Genomic DNA, 18,525 nt, shown 5'->3' on the forward strand with positions numbered 1-18,525 from the left:
TGTAGAATAGGCTAGCCACGAACTCGAAAATCTCTGGCTACCTCTATCTCCTGAGTGGGAATAAAGGCATTTGTTCGCAACTGTTGCCCTTTCTATAGATTTCTACCTCTTTTGGGGGGTGTTGTGTTTTATAAAAAAGAAGGAAGGGATATGCTTGGTGGAGGCGTGGTATGTTGTGGTAGAATGGTTCCTCTGCAGGCCCATGCTGAGGTATCCGTTCCCCCTGAGATACCAGTCACACAAGGAGTATAGTATAGAATAGAGTTTGGGGAGGAGTTAAGAGGGTAAGGGAGAGAGAGGGGAGGGGAGGGGAGGGGAGGGGAGGGAGGGGAGGGGAGGGGAGGGGAGGGACAGAGAGGGAAGAGTGTAAGATGGTAGGTAAGAGAGTGAGGAGGCGTCAAGCAGCCCCTTTTACAGTGAGTCAGGCAGGCATACCTGGCTGTTGCCAGGTAACTATGGGGCAGGGCCTAGAAGAAACGCTAACTGGGGGGCGGGGGCTAGAGAGACGATTCAGCAGGTACAGCTCTTGCTTTACTAGCAAAGGATCAGAGTTCAGTTCCCAGTACCCATGTGCCTGCTCACAACCACTGGTCTGTAACCCCAACTCCAGGGTTTCTGATGCCCTCTTCTGGCCTCTGCAGACTCCGAACTTGGGTCTTCATGGTCATAGTAACATAGTTCTTATAACCATTGACATTTCACCATCCTGGAAAATAAATTTGACAAATACTAACATTGGATCTTTTGAAAAAAGGCAGGTTTGCGTAGTGATCATTTTTGGCATTTTATGTATGACTGAGGCATTTTTCAAGAGTTTGTGCTGTGTTTGTCTAGTCTAGTTAGAATACTGGCATTTTCTATCTACATTGAGTATACCCAGGGAGACCTAACCCTCTTCCCACCTTCTTCACTACACAGATTTTCCCATTTGTTGTGCTTATTAAACACATTATTATTCACTTATATATTTTGTGTTGAAGTAGGGTTTTGCTGTATAACCTATGGTGGATTGTAACTAATTATATGTGTAGCTCAAGCTAGCTTCAACCTTATGACATTGCTGCTGCCTCAGCCTCCCAAGTGCTGGGATTACAGGCCTACACCACCACCACTACCCAGGCCCCATTTGTATAGCTAATCTAATCATTTCGGCACACATATATCCTAATTCCTACCAAACTGGAAAATCAGCCAGGCAAGTGAGCATATTTGAACCTCTCATCTGTGTAGTCTCAGGAATGGAGTGGATGCTTTGGTTATTCTAGTAAAAATATAAAGCTCTAAAAGAAATCACCTTTGGGCTGGGGATGTATGTAGTTTGTTGTTAGGATAATTGTCTACTATGCATAAGACCCTTCTCCACAGGGGACACCCCCACACACACATGCCAGCACACCAGCTTCATAATTTTAAAAAATTTGTTTAGGAACAACCAAAAAAATCTTAAATTTCTCTTGTAACTAACAAGTGTCACAGACAGTAAGTTTCTTCTTTCTCCACTCCTTTTTAATTCAATGCACAGCTATACAGCCTTTGGCCTATTTTGCTCTGTTCTTTTTTCTTTCTGTACTATAAAAATATTGGCATCATGCACCCAGACTGTTACTATTGCACATTAGTTTTTGTTTGGAGGTTTGTCTTGTGTCTCCCCCCAAAACCTTCCCTCACCCCACATGTAGCTCAGGCTAGCTCCACATGTAACTCAGGCTAGCCTTGAACTTGAGGTCCCTAGCCTCCCAAGTGCTAGGATTACAGGCACATTCCACCAGGGCTTCGCATGAACAGTGTTTTTATTCCTTGTACAAAATGCTTGAAAATCACTTTCATCATTAGCTATTTCTAGCTGTGGGAAAGACATGTCTAGCCTATGGGAAGAACTTCACTTGATGTAAAGTGGTCTAAGAACAAGTCCAAACCAGTCAAGAGGTAGGAAACAGAGCAGAAAGTTTATGATTCATTCATCTATTCTGTTCTGGCACAGTGTGTATGTGTGTGTGTGTGTGTGTGTGTGTGTGAGAGAGAGAGAGAGAGAGAGAGAGAGAGAGAGAGAGAGAGAGAGAGAGAGAGAAATCTCCTGTTCCTGTTTTCTGCAGCAGTGTAAAACAGTGATGCTTGGGGCAGCCTTTTGTAGTTTTTGTTCATCTGGTTTAGAGCTAGGGCATCAATTAACCCTGGGAGTCACATGTTCACAATTCCTATACCACTGAGCCACACCTCTAGCTTCAGACAGGTTTTATTATCATGTCCTTTTCTATTTAAAGGTGTTTTTTTAAAAAATATTTTTATTAGGTATTTTCCTCATTTACATTTCCAATGCTATCCCAATATTTAAAGGTTTTCTAATTTTATTTTATTTTATTTGTTTATTTGAAACAGGGTCTCACAATGTTGTTCTGATTGGCTAGGACCTTTTTTTGTTTGGTTGTTTTGTTTTGTTTTGTTTTTTTCGAGACAGGGTTTCTCTGTGTAGCCATGGCTGTCCTGGAACTCACTCTGTAGACCAGCCTGGCCTCGAACTCAGAGATCCACCTACCGCTGCCTCCCAAGTGCTGGGGTTAAAGTCTGCTTTAAACTTAGGTTTAAAAAAAGGTCCGCTGCCCCGCGGACCTTTCTAAGTAGACCAGGTTAGCCATGAACTCACCGAGATCTGCTTGCCTCTCTCTGTCTGCTGAGAGTGTTGGGGTCTGGGCGCAAGCAATCCTCCTGCCTCAGTCTCCCGACTAGCTGGGACTACAGATGCTGAACAAAGGCATTCATAAGATCCAGCCATAGGTAAGCCTGTAGGACTTAATTAGTGATGTGGGAGGGCCCCGCCCACTGTGGGTGGTGCCATCTCTGGGAGGGTGGTTCTAGATTTTGTACAAAAGCAGGTTGAGCCGGCCAGTAAGCAGCACCTTCACAGCGCCTGCATCAGCTCTGGTTGGTGCCTGCCTTGTTTTCTCATGGGTGGTGGGCGGTAAGATGAAAATAAGTCCTTCCTCCTCGAGTTGCTTTTGGTCAGTGTTTCATCACAGCAATAGAAACCCGAACTAAGACAAGCTCCCTTTTTTTTTTTTCTCTCCCCCAGACAGAAAAATAGGCTCTGAGAGATGATTCAGTAATAAGAGCACTGGCTCATCTTCCAGAGGATCAGGGTTCAATTCCCAGTATCTACACGGCAGCTCACACGCATCTATAACTCCAGTTCCAGGGTTTCTGACACCCTCAGACAGACATACAAGCAGGCAAAACACCCATACACATGAAATAATAAAAATTAAAAAAAAATTCTATCATATCACATTCTCACTTCATCCCCACCTCCCTCCCCACCCAGTCTTGTATGTGTTTGAGTGCACACTCTTGTGGGTTCACTTGCTCTCTGTCAGTCTCATGAATCCATCAAGCCCAGTTTGTATCGGCACAGGGTTTGCCCTAGAGTGCAGCTCATATACCAGGGGTCCCATCTTTAAAGAAATCTGACTCTCCTTCTCCCAGCAGTTACCTAAAACCAATAGCTCCAGCCTGGCTGTGATGGTTCACACCTTTAACCCCAGCCCTCAGCAGGCAAATCTCTGAGTTTGAAGACAGCCTGGAGCGCTAGGGGTGGGGGTTGTGAAGGTGTTGGAGAGATAGCTCAGTGGTTAAGAGCACTGACTGCTCTTCCAAAGGTCCTGGGTTCAAATCCCAGCAACCACATGGTGGCTCACAACCATCTGTAATGAGATCTGATCCCCTCTTCTGGGGTGTCTGAAGACAGCTATAGTGTACTTACATATAATAAGTAAATAAGTTTTTTCTTTTTTTTTAAAGAAGAGGAAGACAGCCTGGTCTACAGAGATTCAGGACAGCCCAGTCTACACAGAGAAACCCTGCCTGGAAAAACAAAGAAACCCCAACCCAAACAAACTCCTGAGTTAGGAGTGGGACTTTGTGCCCACCTTCCTTCCTCTTTTTGTTTTTGTTTTTTGTTTGTTTTGTTTTGTTTTGACTTGAGTTTGGGCAGATTTGATGCCTGCTGTCACAATCACTGATTTCATATGTGTACCTGCCCTGTTGTGTCTGGAAAACACTGGTTTTTGGTTGGTTGATTGGGTTTTGTTTTGTTGTTTGTTTGTCATCTATGTGTCAATATTTTCTTTGTCCACTTACCTATCAGTGTACATTTCAACTGGTCTTGTTTGTTTATTTGAATTCATATTTATTTATTTATTTATTTATTTATTTTTTGAGACAGGATTTCTCTGTATAGCCCTAGCTGTCCTGGAACTCACTCTGTAGACCAGGCTGGCCTCGAACTCAGAAATCCGCCTGCCTCTGCCTCTCAAGTGCTGGGATTAAAGCGTGCACCACCACGCCCAGCAAATTTATTTATTATTATATCTAAGTACACTGTAGCTGTCTTTAGATACACCAGAAGACCTTTCATTATGGATGGTTGTGAGCCACCATGTGGTTGCTGGGATTTGAACTCAGGACCTTCAGAAGAGCAGTCAGTGCTCTTAATATCTGAGCCATCTCTTCAGCCCCAGTTTTATTTGTTTGTGAAAAGGTTTCTCTGTGTATCCCTGGCTGCCCTGGAACTCACTCTGTAGACCAGGCTGGCCTCAAAATCGGAGATCTGCCTGCCCCCTCCAAGTGCTGGGATTAAAGGTGTGTGCCACCACTGCCCAGATCAAAATCATCTTTTGAAACAACTGTTTAACTCAGCAGCAGTTATGAGTACCTACTACTTTCCCAGACAACCTGAGTTCAGTGTCTAGCACAATGACAACCCACAACTCCTAACTCCAGGTCCAGGAGATCTGATACCTTAGACTTTCTAGGGCACCTGTATCTATATTTGCATACAATCACACACAAACACTCCCACATATACTTAATAAATGATAAGAAATATACCTAACCAGCTGGACAGTGGTGGCTCACTCCTACAAACCCAGCACTAAGGAGGCAGAGCCAGGCAGCTCTCTGAGTTCAAGGCCAGTTTGGTCTACAAAGTAAGTTCTAGGGCAGCCAGGACTCTACAGGGAAATCCTGTCTCAGTTGAGGTTGGGGAGGAGGGAGATAATTTCTAACCTTTTTGAAAGGAACCGACTTTCATGCAACAATAGTGGAGAGAATTGAGCCTGAAGACACAAGAAGAGAACCGTGGTGTTGGGGCAAGAGGCAACTAACTGACGGAGGAGATTCAGGATACAGCCAGTTAGCTAGGCAGTGTCTAGAACAGAACCCTGGGAAGAGGCCTCCCCGGGGTTGGAACAAAGGTCAAACATTGACTTCAAAAACTTCCCTTAAATGAACCTTGATTTGCTTAGTTTGTAGGAAAACTGACTCTGGGTGTCACTGATCAAGATGATAGAACAACACGCCATTGACTAGGGGAGTTGGTCACACAGGTGTGAGGACACAGAGAAGCACAGCCTCTGCTTCTCCAGCAGAGCTGGACTGGAGAGCTTCAGTTGAAAGGCAGGCAGGCAGTCTTGTGAGATTCCTAGTGGAATCTCCTTCCCTACCTGGGAAAGGAGTCAGGCCACAGGTGGTCTTTAAGTGAGTGTTGTTGCTATTCTAACATCTTTTTATTTGTATGGTTTTTAAGTGCCTCTCTGTGTGTGTGTGTGTGTGTGTGTGTGTGTATACACTTTCGTGAGTGTGGGAGGGGATGGTGTTTGTTCATGTATGTGGGTGTCTGTGGACACTAGAGTCCTTTCATCCCTTGGAGCTGGAGTTACAGCCATTGTGAGCCTCTTGACACGAGTACTAAACTCAGACCTTCTGCAAACAGCAGGATAAACTCTTAACTCCTGCTCAATTTTTGGTTTTGTTGTTTTGTTTTTTGTTTGTTTGTTTTGAGACAGAGTTTCTCTGTGTAGCCCTGGCTGTCCTGGAACTCACTTTGTAGACCATGCTGGCCTCGAACTCAGATATTCACCTGCCTCTGCCTCTCGAGTGCTGGGATTAAAGGCATGCACCTCCACTGCCTGGCTATTAGGATGATTTAAAAAAGCAATTATATGATATGTGTAGAGTTATGTAGAAGCAAAGCTTTACTGTGCTAAGGAACTAACTCCAAATGATAAACCAATAACCACAGGACTGCACTGTTAGGATCCTCACATTAGGGGAGGCAGTACGTATCACATTACAACAAAAAAGGCAGAAAGGGACTAGAGCTATCTGAGGTGATATTTCCATATGTAAATAGGCTCATAAGTCCAAAGCAGGCTCTGGTAAGATTATATGTAGTAAATTCTATAGCAACTGACCAAAACAAAAATTATAGTGAAAATAAAGAATTTAAAGGCTATATTAGAAAATATTTACTGGGCAGGCGTGGTGGTGCACGCCTCTGATCCCAGCACTTAGGAGGCAGAGGCAGGTGGATCTATGAGTTCGAGGCCAGTCTGGACTACAGAGTGAGTTCCAGAACAGCCAGGGCTATACAGAGAAACCCTGTCTCGAAAAAACAAAAACAAAACAAAAGAAAGAAAGGAAGAAAGGAAGAAAGGAAGAAAGAAAGAAAGAAAGAAAGAAAGAAAGAAAGAAAGAAAGAAAGAAAGAAAGAAAGAAAGGGAAAGGAAAAGAAAATATTTACTGAGCTGGATAGGTGGCTCAGCAGTGACTGTTCTTCCAGAGGTCCCGAGTTCAATTCCTAGCAACCACATGGTGGCTCACAGCCATCAGTAATGGGATCTGGTATCATTTACATAAAATTTTTTAAAAATTAAAAAGAAAAGAAAATATTTACTAGCCAAGTATGGTGGCAGGTGCCTTTAATCTCAGCACTCGGGAGGCAGAAAGAGACAGATCTCTGTTGGTTCAAGGCCAGCCTGATCTACATAATGAGTACCAGGATAGTCAGAGCTATGTAGCGAGAGCCTGTCTGAAAACACAAAGAAAAAAATAAATATTTACGTAGTTAGACTTGGTGAAACACAGTTGTAATCCCATCATGGAAGAACCTGAGGAAGAAGGATTGATAGCATGAGTTCAGGTCCAGTCTGGTCTGCAGGGAGACTATCTCAACAAACAAAAAGTAAACAAATAAATAAAAGAATAGAAATGCCAAACTCGAGCTGATCACCTGCTGTCCTTGCGGAGGACTAGGTTCTAGTCCAAGCACTTGTGAGGTGGCTCACACAGTTTGTAAGTCTCGTTTCAAGGGATTTGGCACCCTCTTCTGGCCTCTATAGGCACTAGATGTCTATGGTGCACAGACATACATGGAGGAAAAATATCCATAAAAATAAATATATTTGGTAGGAGTATAAGCAAGTGATACATGCTTGCAATGCACAAGGTCCTGGGGGTTCAAATCACAGCACCAATAAATGCATGAGTTTATTGAAACTAAAAGCACAAAAAATGCACCATGCAAATAGCAACTACAAGAAAGTTGGGAGGAAGAGCAGTGCTGCTAGCACACACCTTTAATCCCTGCACGCAGGAAGCAGAGACAGGCAGATCTGTGACTTTGAGGCCAGCCTGGTCTACAGAGATGCAATAACAGTCAAAGGTACATAGAAACCTTGACTCAAAAACAAAACCCAACCAAATAAAAAAGCCCACATTGAAGAAAACTGGGATGGCATACAAATACAAGAAGAAACTTTCAGAGGCAGGCTAGGAGGCTCATTACACTTGTAGTCTCAGCACTTGAGAGGCTCAAATGCCAAATTTGAGGGTAATCTGGTCTACATAATAAGATTCAGAGCAGCGTAGCCTACCTGATCTCAAAATAAATAAATTAATAAATAAATAAATAATAAAAAGGGAGGGAGATATTCACATTCAAATCAGCAACCTTCAAGAAGCTATCACCTGCGCGTGCTGGAGAAAAAGGCTCAGTGGCTAAGAGGCCATATTGTTCTTGAAGAGGACCCAAGTTCAGTTCCCAGCACCCATATCAGGTAGCTCAGAACTGCCTGTAACTCTAGCTCCAGGGGATCCTCATATGCATTTATATTCGCGTGTGCGCGCGCGCACACACACAGAGATATATAAAAGCAGCTGTCATTCATACTGGGGTGGAGTGGCTGATTAGGGTCTTTCAATGCTCCTGTAACAAGCCAGATCAACTCTGCTAACAAAGCTGGACTTGCATGGAACCACACTTTGGTTTGTCATCATACTCTTTCTTCAGTGAACACACTTGTTTACATCTCCCCAGCAGTTCTGAAGGCTGGAAGCACAGGTTTGAAGCATTGGCTGGTGTGGTTTCTCCTGCCTCTCCACAGTTTGCAGAAGGCTGCCTTTATACACCTTTGCTGTTTCTCCTTGGTGGGTGTGGCAGCATGCAACTTTAATTCTAGCAGCGAGGTGACTCTGTGAGCTCGAGGCTAGCCTGGCATACATGGATGGTATGAAACAAGAACAAAGCTACTACCATTACTATGGGATTTGGTATCCTCTCTTATGTCATCTTTTTTTGTTTTTTTTTTTTTTGTTTTTTGGTTTTTTTTCGAGACAGGGTTTCTCTGTGTAGCCCTGGCTGTCCTGGAACTCACTTTGTAGACCAGGTTGGCCTCGAACTCAGAAATTCGCCTGCCCCTGCCTCCCAAGTGCTGGGATTAAAGGCGTGCACCACCACTGCCCAGCTCCTTATGTCATCTTAATCACCTCTTTAGAGGCCATCTTTCCAAATGGACTCTCAGGCCTGTAATATGTGGATAGAACTGGAGGACATATTAAGCAAGATATTGCGTTCTCATGAGGAGTTTGTGTGTGTGCATATGTGGTCATGAATGGGATGAGGGAAGAGATCTTTAAAGAGGGCAGGGAAGGGTGATGGAATTTGTGTGATGTGAAACACAAGGCAAGAGTATTTGAAAAGAGGACTAGTGAAGGAGCGGTAGGAGATGAGGAAGAGCAGAGGGTTAAGGGGATGAATAAGTTCAGATTACACACACACACACACACACACACACACCCTTGTATGCTACTTTAAAAACATAAGATGTAGGGGTACAGAGATGGCTCAGTGGTTAAGATCACAGGCTGCTTCAGTGTCAGTCCTCAGTACCTACATACATGTCAGCTTACAACTCTAACTCCAGTTTTGGGGGATCCAGAGCATCCTTGGGTACCAGGCAGAAAGCACACATACACACATGCAGACAAATCCCCATATACATCCTTAAAAAAAAAAAAAAAAAAAAGAGGTTGTCCAAAGCAGTCAAGGGTTGTGAGGAGGGCCTGGGGCGTTTACTGAGTTTTTGTTGTTTCCTTGTACTAAGTCTAGAAGCCAAATTAAAAAAATCATAATCTCCATTTGGATAAAAAGTAACTTTTCCTAAACAGCACAGCTATGTGTAAAACATAACAAGGTAATTCCTTGACTCCTGATTAACATCAGAAAATAGGTAAGACAAATAGGTAATCGTACCTTCCTTTCATTTGAAACCACTTAGCACTAAATAATTCATTGTAGCTGAAGAGGAGATATATGTATAACTAAAAATGGCCAACAACCTAGCTTAGCTTAACTTTGGAGCACACTTTTCAAACTGATGACTTCTTAAAGCTGAGGCACAGAACAGGTGATGTATAAAGCTAATCAAATTTATTTGGAAGAAAAAGATGTAGTATTGGTTAGTATTGGTTTTTAATTACATTTTGTGTATGATGCCAAGGAACACGTGTGGAGATGAGCTGCCAGTTTTGTGGAGTCGGTTCTCCCCACAGCTTTACATGGGTTCTAGGGATCCAACTCAGATCACCAGGTGTGCAAGGAATGTTTCAGCTGCTGAGCCACCTCACAGGTCCAGAAATATCTCAAGGACAGGGATAGAGAGCTCAGAAAACTTCTCTTGAGATGTGACCAGACAGTAAGGAAACAGTAACGAAACAGTGGAAAAAGTGGAAGGGCTACCCTTTAGCTTTGCAATGCAAATCGTTTGAATAACTTGGCTTGTTGAGTGTTTCGCCTGCATGTATGTGTGTGCTCCATGGAGTACCTGTTGCTGGTGGAGGTCAGAGAGGAGGTTCCATCCTCTGGACTGGCGTTATGGATGCTGGTGAGCTGCCTGGTGGGAACTGAGAAGAGTAGTTGGCCCCTCTGAGAGCATGTGCTCTTAAACAAGGAGCTCTCTCCAGCCCCTCAGTGGCGATTTCTAAAGTTCTATGTGGGAAACACTAGAATGAACAGCAATTTCCAGCTAGCAGAGCAGTGTTAGGGCCTGTGCTGAAGTACTCTGCCAGGTTAATGGATTTCTCTTTTATGAGTTTCTGTCTGCATACATGTTTGTGTATGTCTTACATGCCTTAAGCCTGTGGAGGTCAGAAGAGAGTGTTAGATCCCTTGCAACTAGAGTTAAGTGTGAGCTGCCATGTGGTAACCAAACCCAGACCTCCCTGCAAGAACATGCATCTTTCTAGCACTTGTAAGGCCTTTTCTGTGTAAAGGGATGAAGAACCAGTGTTTTGTTTTGTTTTCATTTGAATTATTGTTATTATAAAGCTTTGCCTAGAAGTATATTTTTTCATATAATCTATTTTATGTGCATTGCTATTTTGCCTGCATATATGTGTGAAGGTATTGGATCCCCTGGAACTGGAGTTATAGTTGTCAGCTGCCATGTGGTTGTTGAGAATTGAAGCCAGGTCCTTTAGAAGAGCAAGCAGCCAGTGTTAACTGCTAAGCCATCTCTCCATCCCCCAAACCAGGGTTTTAATAGGCTAAACAAGAGACTAAATGCTGCGCCGGGTGTGGTGGCGCACGCCTTTGGTCCCAGCACTCAGGAGGCAGAGGCAGGCAGATTTCTGAGTTGGAGGCCAGCCTGGTCTACAAAGTGAGTTCCAGGTCAGCCAGGGCTATACAAAGAAACTCTATCTTGAAAAACCAAAAACCAAAACCAAAAACCAAACCAAAACAAAACAAAACAACCCAAACCAACCAACCAACCAACCAACCAACCAACCAAAAAAACCAAAACAAAAGACTAAATGCTGACAGTAACTTCACTTGAAATATGTGGGTCTAGGTTTGAGATGTAGTTTCACTAAGTAGCTTTAACTGGCCTCCAACTGCCTGCTGCTGTCTTCCAAGTGCTAGCACCATATAACCTAGTCTGGTAATACTCTATGTATTCTCCAAGAAATATGAACGTGATGTATAGCTTTTAGTTATACAATACCTGCTGCTTTTAAATCTTAAAACAGAAAGGTAAAAAATCCAAACACATTCTGATTTTGTTTAAAAAATTGTTTTCATTTTAATGATCTGAGTTAGTAACAAATATACAAAATTGTCTTTCACATTTCCGTACATGGTATAATGGACCAATTGAAAATTCTGGACTACAAATGCAAGCTTTTGTATCCTTAGCCTTAGTTGTTCTTTATAGAGGTAATTTTCAAAAACATGCATTTGTGAACACAGATGACAACAGCTGTGTATCTGAGTTAATGCATATCCTGGGCTATTTCACTGTATTTGAAAAGCATTTTTTGTGAAACTAAAACATTTAAAACAAACTAAAAGAATTGCATTCTGCAACTACATTAAGCTTCGTTCCCTACACCTGAAACAATCCCCGTGCAGATCTCACGGGGGCGGGGGGGGGGGGGAGCTGCGGTATATAGAGAGGGGACTGTGAGGAAACGGGAAGGAGACCCTTTCTTCAACCACTCATTTGAATCAGCGATGGACACAAACACACAAACACAAACAGCTGTATCTTTAGAGCTATAGGTTGGAATTTATCTGCTTCAAGGAGAATAAATGGTAAATTAATAAAAAAATTAGCTTAAAAATGTGAAGCTTTGAAAATAGCCCTAATGAGTAATCCCATCTATAAATTTTCAAGTTTCAGAAATTTAAATAAATTTAGAACTTTCAAAAATAGGAAAATTTATTAAACATTTAAAAATATGATTAATTGCTATCTTACCAATACTTCCAATTTGGCAAAACCATAGGAAAATGGACAGTTTCTACTTCAACTTACTGTGATAAGTCACCATAAATTTAGATTTATTAGAGATCAAGTAGTAACTAGGTTATATCAAAATGGCAAGGAGGCCCCTTTGGCAACCAGTTTTCTGGGGTAGTAATAAATATCAACACAGAATAACTTTTACATGAAATTACCCCAGCTCTCTATGTGTGCTTGAGGGATGAGGGTTGTGGAGGAAGCCCAGGGTCTCAGACATGCTAGCCAGTGTAAAGCACTGAGCCACATCCCCACCCTCCAGATCTCTATAAGTAGGAAAATCCAATCTTTCTTAACATTTTCCTAGCTTATGGCAACGTGTGCTTCACCTCTTTGTCTACAACGTAAATGTTTTCCTATATCATACATTTCAAATTCCCTGGTAAACACTAACCAACTAAACATTTCTTTAGCTTCCTATAGAGAAAGGACTGGTGTGTGGCTATAGAATAGTCCCACTTTCCTCTACGGCCTGAGGCTGATATTTCCTATGCTGTAAGAATAAACGAGAGGTGCAATTCCTCTGAGCAGCAGGGTCTTGAGGGAAGCTCACAGGACCTGGCCTTCACTTGTGAAATGGTTTACAACAGGACTCAGCTATGAACAGGCCGAGGGCAACTGCAGTTCACAAGGGAACAGAAAGCTAGGCATGGTGGCTCACGTCTATGATCCCAGCATTTTGGAGGCTGAGACAGGTGGGCTGCCATGAATTTGGAGCCAATGGACTAATATTGAGTTCTAGACCAGCCTGGGCTAGAGTGTGAGACCCTGCTTTAAACAACAAAACCAATAAAGAAATGGGTATTTCTTAATAAGCTTATCCTTGAGAGATTTATTCATGAAAAAGAAGTTCAAACATGCTCTGTATATTTTAATTCAAGATACAGGTAAAGATATATAGGCGTGTCAGCTCCATGTTAGAAAGACACGGTGTTCAGGGTCAATGCTATAAGACTGGAACATGGCTGTGTCCTGTTCTCCTCTGCTTATAAAATGAAATCTCAGGATTCTCTTGCCAACAGCATTGCTGTTACATAAAATAAGCCTATTAGGTCACTTCTGTTCACAAAGTAGGCTTCTAAACCTTCAGAAATGGAACATTTGACCCCGAGAGAAATTCCCATGACTTGGTACCACAGAGCCAAACAGCAGGTAAAAATGCTAAGGATATTGCTTTTAATAAGACAATCACCGGAAATAAATATGTAAGCCTAACTCAGATATTCATTTTAACCCAGTGTTAACAGTGTTTTATTCTTAAACCAAGGGGCATGTTAACTTCAATTCTTGTCAGTTTACTTGAAGTTTTAAGTGTAAGAATTGTCTGTTCTCAAAGTCAAGACAATAGGTTTGCCCATGTAAGCATGTCTTATTTGGGCACTGGACAGTAACACTGCTTTCTAGATAGGGAGTAAGGCACTAACTGGTGGTAAAATAAACAAAGGTTCGATGATTTACAACTGCTTCTGAATCCTAAAAAAGGCCATCGTTTAGAGTGACACTATTATATCTTCACAAAGAAGGCATCCTGTTGGCAACAAAAATAAACAACACAAGGTCATACATTCACTGTTTCAGCTAAACCACTTGAAATGCCATCAAACTTAAGGAAGCTACACTAGTGTGCTTACAGGCGGGTTAAAGGCACCGAAGGAGAACTCCACTTCCAGTTCTGAGAGTTAGGAAAGCTGTGTGTAACACTGCATACAGCCTGATGTGTGTATCTGTGTAGGGACATGACTTCTGCAGAAGTTGGTTCTCTTATTCCACAGTGTGGGTCTTGGAACTCAGGTTGTCAAGCTTGGCTGAAAGTGCCTATACCCACTGGGCCATCAAACTGTATCAGTAGTTAATTTTGTGGGGTGGGGTGGGGGGTACTAGGGGGACAAGGTCTCAGTATGAAGCTCTGGCTGTCCTGGAGCTATGTAGACTAGGTTGGCCTGAACTCAAGAGATCTGACTGCCTCTGCTTCCCAAGTGCTGGGATTAAAGGCATGCACTACTATGCCTGGCAATAATTTTTATGTTGAAAAATCAGTTATAAATCAAGTGCTAGTTTGGTAAGAAATTTATTTTATGAAATATGAAATTAAATGCAGTGTTTCACACAGTCCCATTTATAAAGCTAAACTAATTCTAGCACCGAATGAATCTTCTGAGTAATAACATGGCAAAAGGGTATGAACAAAAATGTCCACTTCAAGACAGAATCTATGCTGCAAATGACATGTACCTACACAGGGCTTACTGAAAACAATGAAGCACAGAAAGAACAATTAAAACCACATTTTCTTGTGAAAAATACAACTATCAGTAAAAGAAAATGTACAGTTGAAAAATTTCCAAAGTAAAAACACACTATAAACAAAAATACTTTTCTTTGAAACAGGGAAAATAATATGTCATTTTTTTTCCATCACAATGTAACTCGACACAAAAAGCAGTCACAGAATTGCACAGCTCCACACCATTTCCCGGACATGCAAAAGGAGTCCACAGGGCAGGGTGCAGCTGCTGAGCTTCATGTTCTAAATTGAAGACATTTTTACACAGGATGCCACACACCAGATCACTTTCCACAACTTACAATACTTTCTGCACTGTGGCCAGACACAAATGCTTTCTGCTGTCTCTTTACTTCTGACATGTCATGGGGGAAAAGTCAGATCACGTCAATGTTATTTCTCTAGCAATAAAATTATACTTAGTGCATGCTTTATCATTTGACAGTCACCCCACAGTTTATAAAATAGAAAAACCATTCATTAGGATAAAAGGACTGGTTTCCATGGCAGCAAAGGTCTGGTCACAGTTCCCCACGGCAGGGGAATGCTACAAGAGGCCTCTGCTAGAGGGCTGCATTATCTGTGACACTAGCCTTCCACACTTCATTAGTGCTATAAAAACGTGGGATTCTGTGGACATGTTAGGAACATTTCTGTTGTACATGATTTAGAAGTTCTCCAAATTTTTCAAATAGGTCCTCCACCCACTTTACATTTTTCATACAAAGTTGAACAATTTCTTCCTGTCCTAAATCTTCATTTTTTTTCTGCACAGATGATATCTAAAAGAAATTAAATCATTGCATTAGTTTACACATACCACTTTAAACTTAAATCCTTTCTAAAGCCTTACAAACACACCTGCAGGTACTGCCCTTTCTGTTTTTGTTTTCAAATGAGACAGGTTCACTATGTAGTCTTGGCTAGCCCAGAACTCAAACCCAGGATTTGAATTCACAGTGATCCTCCTGAGTGCTGGGATTAGAGGCATGACCCTGCCTTTCATTCTTTTCCTTTTTTTTTTTTTTTTTTTTTTTTTTTTTTTTTTTTTTTTTGTTTTTCGAGACAGAGTTTCTCTATATAGCCCTGGTTGTCCTAGAACTCACTCTGTAGACCAGGCTGGCCTCAAATTCAGAAGTCCACCTGCCTCTGCCTCCCAAGTGCTGGGATTAAAGGTGTGCGCCACCACTGCCCGGCTTTTTTCTTTCCCTTTTTCTTTTTGGATCCTGCCTTTTAGTTGATCAGTTTCACTCACCTTACCCCAGCCATAGCAAATGATTTTTTTTTCCAGGTAAGTTAAGATCAACTCCTGTTATCTTGGCTCCACAGGGCAGAGTAAAAGTCTTAGTAAAGTACTTCATGCCTTATTTTGTTTTGTTTTTCAAAACAAGGTTTCTCTGTATAGTCCTGACTGCCCTGGAACTCACTCTGTAGACCAGGCTGGCCTCAAACTCAAAGATCCTCCTGTATCTGCCTCCCAAGTGCTGGGATTAAAGGCGTGAGCGACCAACTACCCAGCTGCTTCATGCTTTCAAATTTTCTTCCAATTGTCTTAAAAGCCAATAACAAATACTATTTTATATAAAGGGGGTTTTGCCTGAATGTGTATGTGTGTGTGTGTATGTATGTATGTATGTATGTGTATATATATATATATATATATGCACCCACCCACGTACCTAGTGCTTACAGAGGCCATAAAAGGGTATCAGATTCTTTGTAAATGGAGCTAACAATGGTTGTTAACCACCATATGGGTGCTATAGAGCCCAAGTCCTTTTTAGAGCAGCCAGTGCACTAAAACACTAAGCAAGCTATGTCTCCAGCACCCCCCAAATAACAAATACTGATATGAACGCTAACTCATATCACTGTCAAAATAGTCAATATAATTTGCATCCACCATCTTTGCTTTCTGCTTTAGACTTAAGAACATATGTCTATTTGAGGCTGTTGCCTAACATATCAGGTATGGCTCTGCTAATTTAAACTGATACTCATAAAACTAGTACTATGAGGCTGGAGAAGGCTCAGCAGTCAAGAGCAGTTACTACTCTTGAAGACCTGGGTTTGCTTTCCACTGTCCACATGGTGGCTCACAACTGTCTGTACTCTAGTCCAGAGGCTCCAATGACCTCTTCTGACCTCTGAAAACACATTACAAACACAGTATAGAGACATAGATACAGGTAAAACACTTAAACACACAGAATAAAAAAATTTTTTTTTTCGAGACAGGGTTTCTCTGTATAGCCCTGGCTGTCCTGGAACTCACTCAGGCTGGCCTTGTACTAAAAAATCCGTCTGCCTCTGCCTCCCAAGTGCTGGGATTAAAGGCGTGCGCTACCACCGTCCGGCATAAAAATAAATTTTAAATGTGCATGCATGTGGACACACACAGACATACACTTTATAGAACTGGTTAGAATAGGTATTAGTGAGCCAGGCAGTGGTGGTACACACCTTTAATCCCAGAATTTGGAAAACATAGCCAGATAGATCTCTGTGAGTTTAAGGCTAGCCTGGTCTATAGAGTAAGTTCCAGGACAGGTAGTGGTAAACAGAAAAACCCTGTCTTGAAAATCAAACAACATTAACAAACCCAAACAAACAAACAAACACATTTTAAATAACATGTTACTTAATTTTAAATAAATAAAAAGAAATTACCTCATTCTTACATATGAGATAAACATGGTATTTATAATGATGGAGTGAATGATATAAGGAATATAACTGTATTTTCTCTGGATCAACAGCAAACTCCTAAAACAGAAAGATGGTCACAGGCATTTTTCATGTAACATCAGAGGTAATTATAGAAGAACCTGAAAAATGTCTTAATATGGTAAGGTATAAGGCTGTATTCATATACATGAGCTTAAACTTAAATTATATTTTAATTCACCTTTATCATATTATGAGTACATGCCATTTGAAAAACAAACTAGCATAAAAAAAATCTAAGTAGAAACATTTTAGATAGCAAAATAATAGACGTGTTGCCTGCTATATTCTCCTGTTGCTGAGTCAGGGTCTCCCTCTGCAGCTCTGGCCAGCCTAGGCCTCAGATATGCCTGCCTCCCCAGTACCAGGATTACGGGACCTCTATCTCTTTCTTAAACAGGTTCCATGAGGTTAAGGCTGGCTTTGAACCCCTGATCCTCCTGCCATTTACCTCCGTGCATTACTTTTCTGATAAGAAAAAAAAAAAATCACTCAATACATAGTGACCCACAACGTGCACCTCACAGAGGTTCTAACATATTTTTTACCCACCTATAACTTGAATAACTTTGTGTTTATTATATGTATATCACTGCATCCTTATCCATTAAATAGAATTTATATGAGAACATGGAGTTTTTACCAGCTGTTACCCTGGTACTTTGATTTATTCTACTGTTTTTGATTACGTATATAGGTATGATAGAGCCATCTCTCTAGTACTCCAGTACTTAGTACTGTATTTGGCACACTATAAGTATTTTGTTGTAGTTGTCTGAGAGACAATTAATGGGGGTCTATCTCTTCTTTGCATAAAGTAAACAATTTTAAATCACACGTGATGGCATTTGATTTAATTTATTTATTTTTGGTTTTTCAAGACAATTTCTCTGTGTAGTAGCTTTGGAGGTTGTGGAATTCACCCTGTAGACCAGGCTGGCCTCAAATGCAGAGGTCTACCCGTCTCTGCTTCCTGAGTACTGGGATTAAAAGTGTGTGCCGCCACCACCCAGTTTACATAGATTTTAATCTTGGTTCTCCAGAAGCAGATGAGTCTTTGAGTTTAAAGTCAACCTGGTTTATACAGCAAAGTATAGTGAGACCTTGACTCAAAGGGGGATTGGGGGGGACCACCATGTCTCGCTTACAAAATAAGTTGTTTTTCCAGACATGGTTTCTCTGTGTAGCCTTGGCTGTCCTGAAATCTGTAGACCACGTTGGCCTCAAACTCAAGAGACCCACCTGCTTCTGCCTCCTGAGTTCTGGGATTAAAGGCATGTGCTATCCCCACTGAGCTTAGAATACAATTTTTATGTGAAATTGTTATACTGAAAAGACTGCAATAATGTATACTATGGAGATGAACACCTGTCATTTTTTAAATAAAGATTTATTTATTTTATGTATATAAGTATATCATTGCTCTCTTCAGACACACCAGAAGAGGGCATCAGATCCCATTACAGTTGGTTGTGAGCCACCATGTGGTTGCTCGACTCAAACTCAGGACCTCTGGAAGAGCAGTCAGTGCTCTTAACCACTGAGCCATCTCTTTAGCCCTTAAATGTCATTTTAATGACTGTAGAGGTATATTAATATTCA

At 41.6% G+C, this 18,525-nt stretch overlaps 1 protein-coding gene across 3 annotated transcripts in view; it reads right to left on the reverse strand.

Annotated features, from left to right (window-relative positions):
* Positions 1 to 11,165: 11,165 nt before the first annotated feature.
* The window catches only part of Qser1 (glutamine and serine rich 1), a 63,888-nt gene continuing 56,528 nt past the window's right edge, over positions 11,166 to 18,525 (reverse strand). The window contains exons 11-12 of one of the 3 annotated variants that reach the window (NM_001123327.2): positions 16,867 to 16,962; positions 11,166 to 14,978 (exon numbers count right to left, since the gene is read on the reverse strand). In NM_001123327.2, coding sequence (NP_001116799.1) covers positions 14,838 to 14,978; positions 16,867 to 16,962 — 237 coding nt within the window. In that variant the 3' untranslated portion in view covers positions 11,166 to 14,837. The remainder of the gene's footprint in view (positions 14,979 to 16,866; positions 16,963 to 18,525) is intronic. The other 2 variants (XR_001783209.2, XM_006500459.3) reach the window with 2 other exon arrangements.

The sequence above is a fragment of the Mus musculus genome, chromosome 2 (genome assembly GCF_000001635.26).
Source record: "Mus musculus strain C57BL/6J chromosome 2, GRCm38.p6 C57BL/6J".
Classification (NCBI taxonomy): domain Eukaryota; kingdom Metazoa; phylum Chordata; class Mammalia; order Rodentia; family Muridae; genus Mus; species Mus musculus.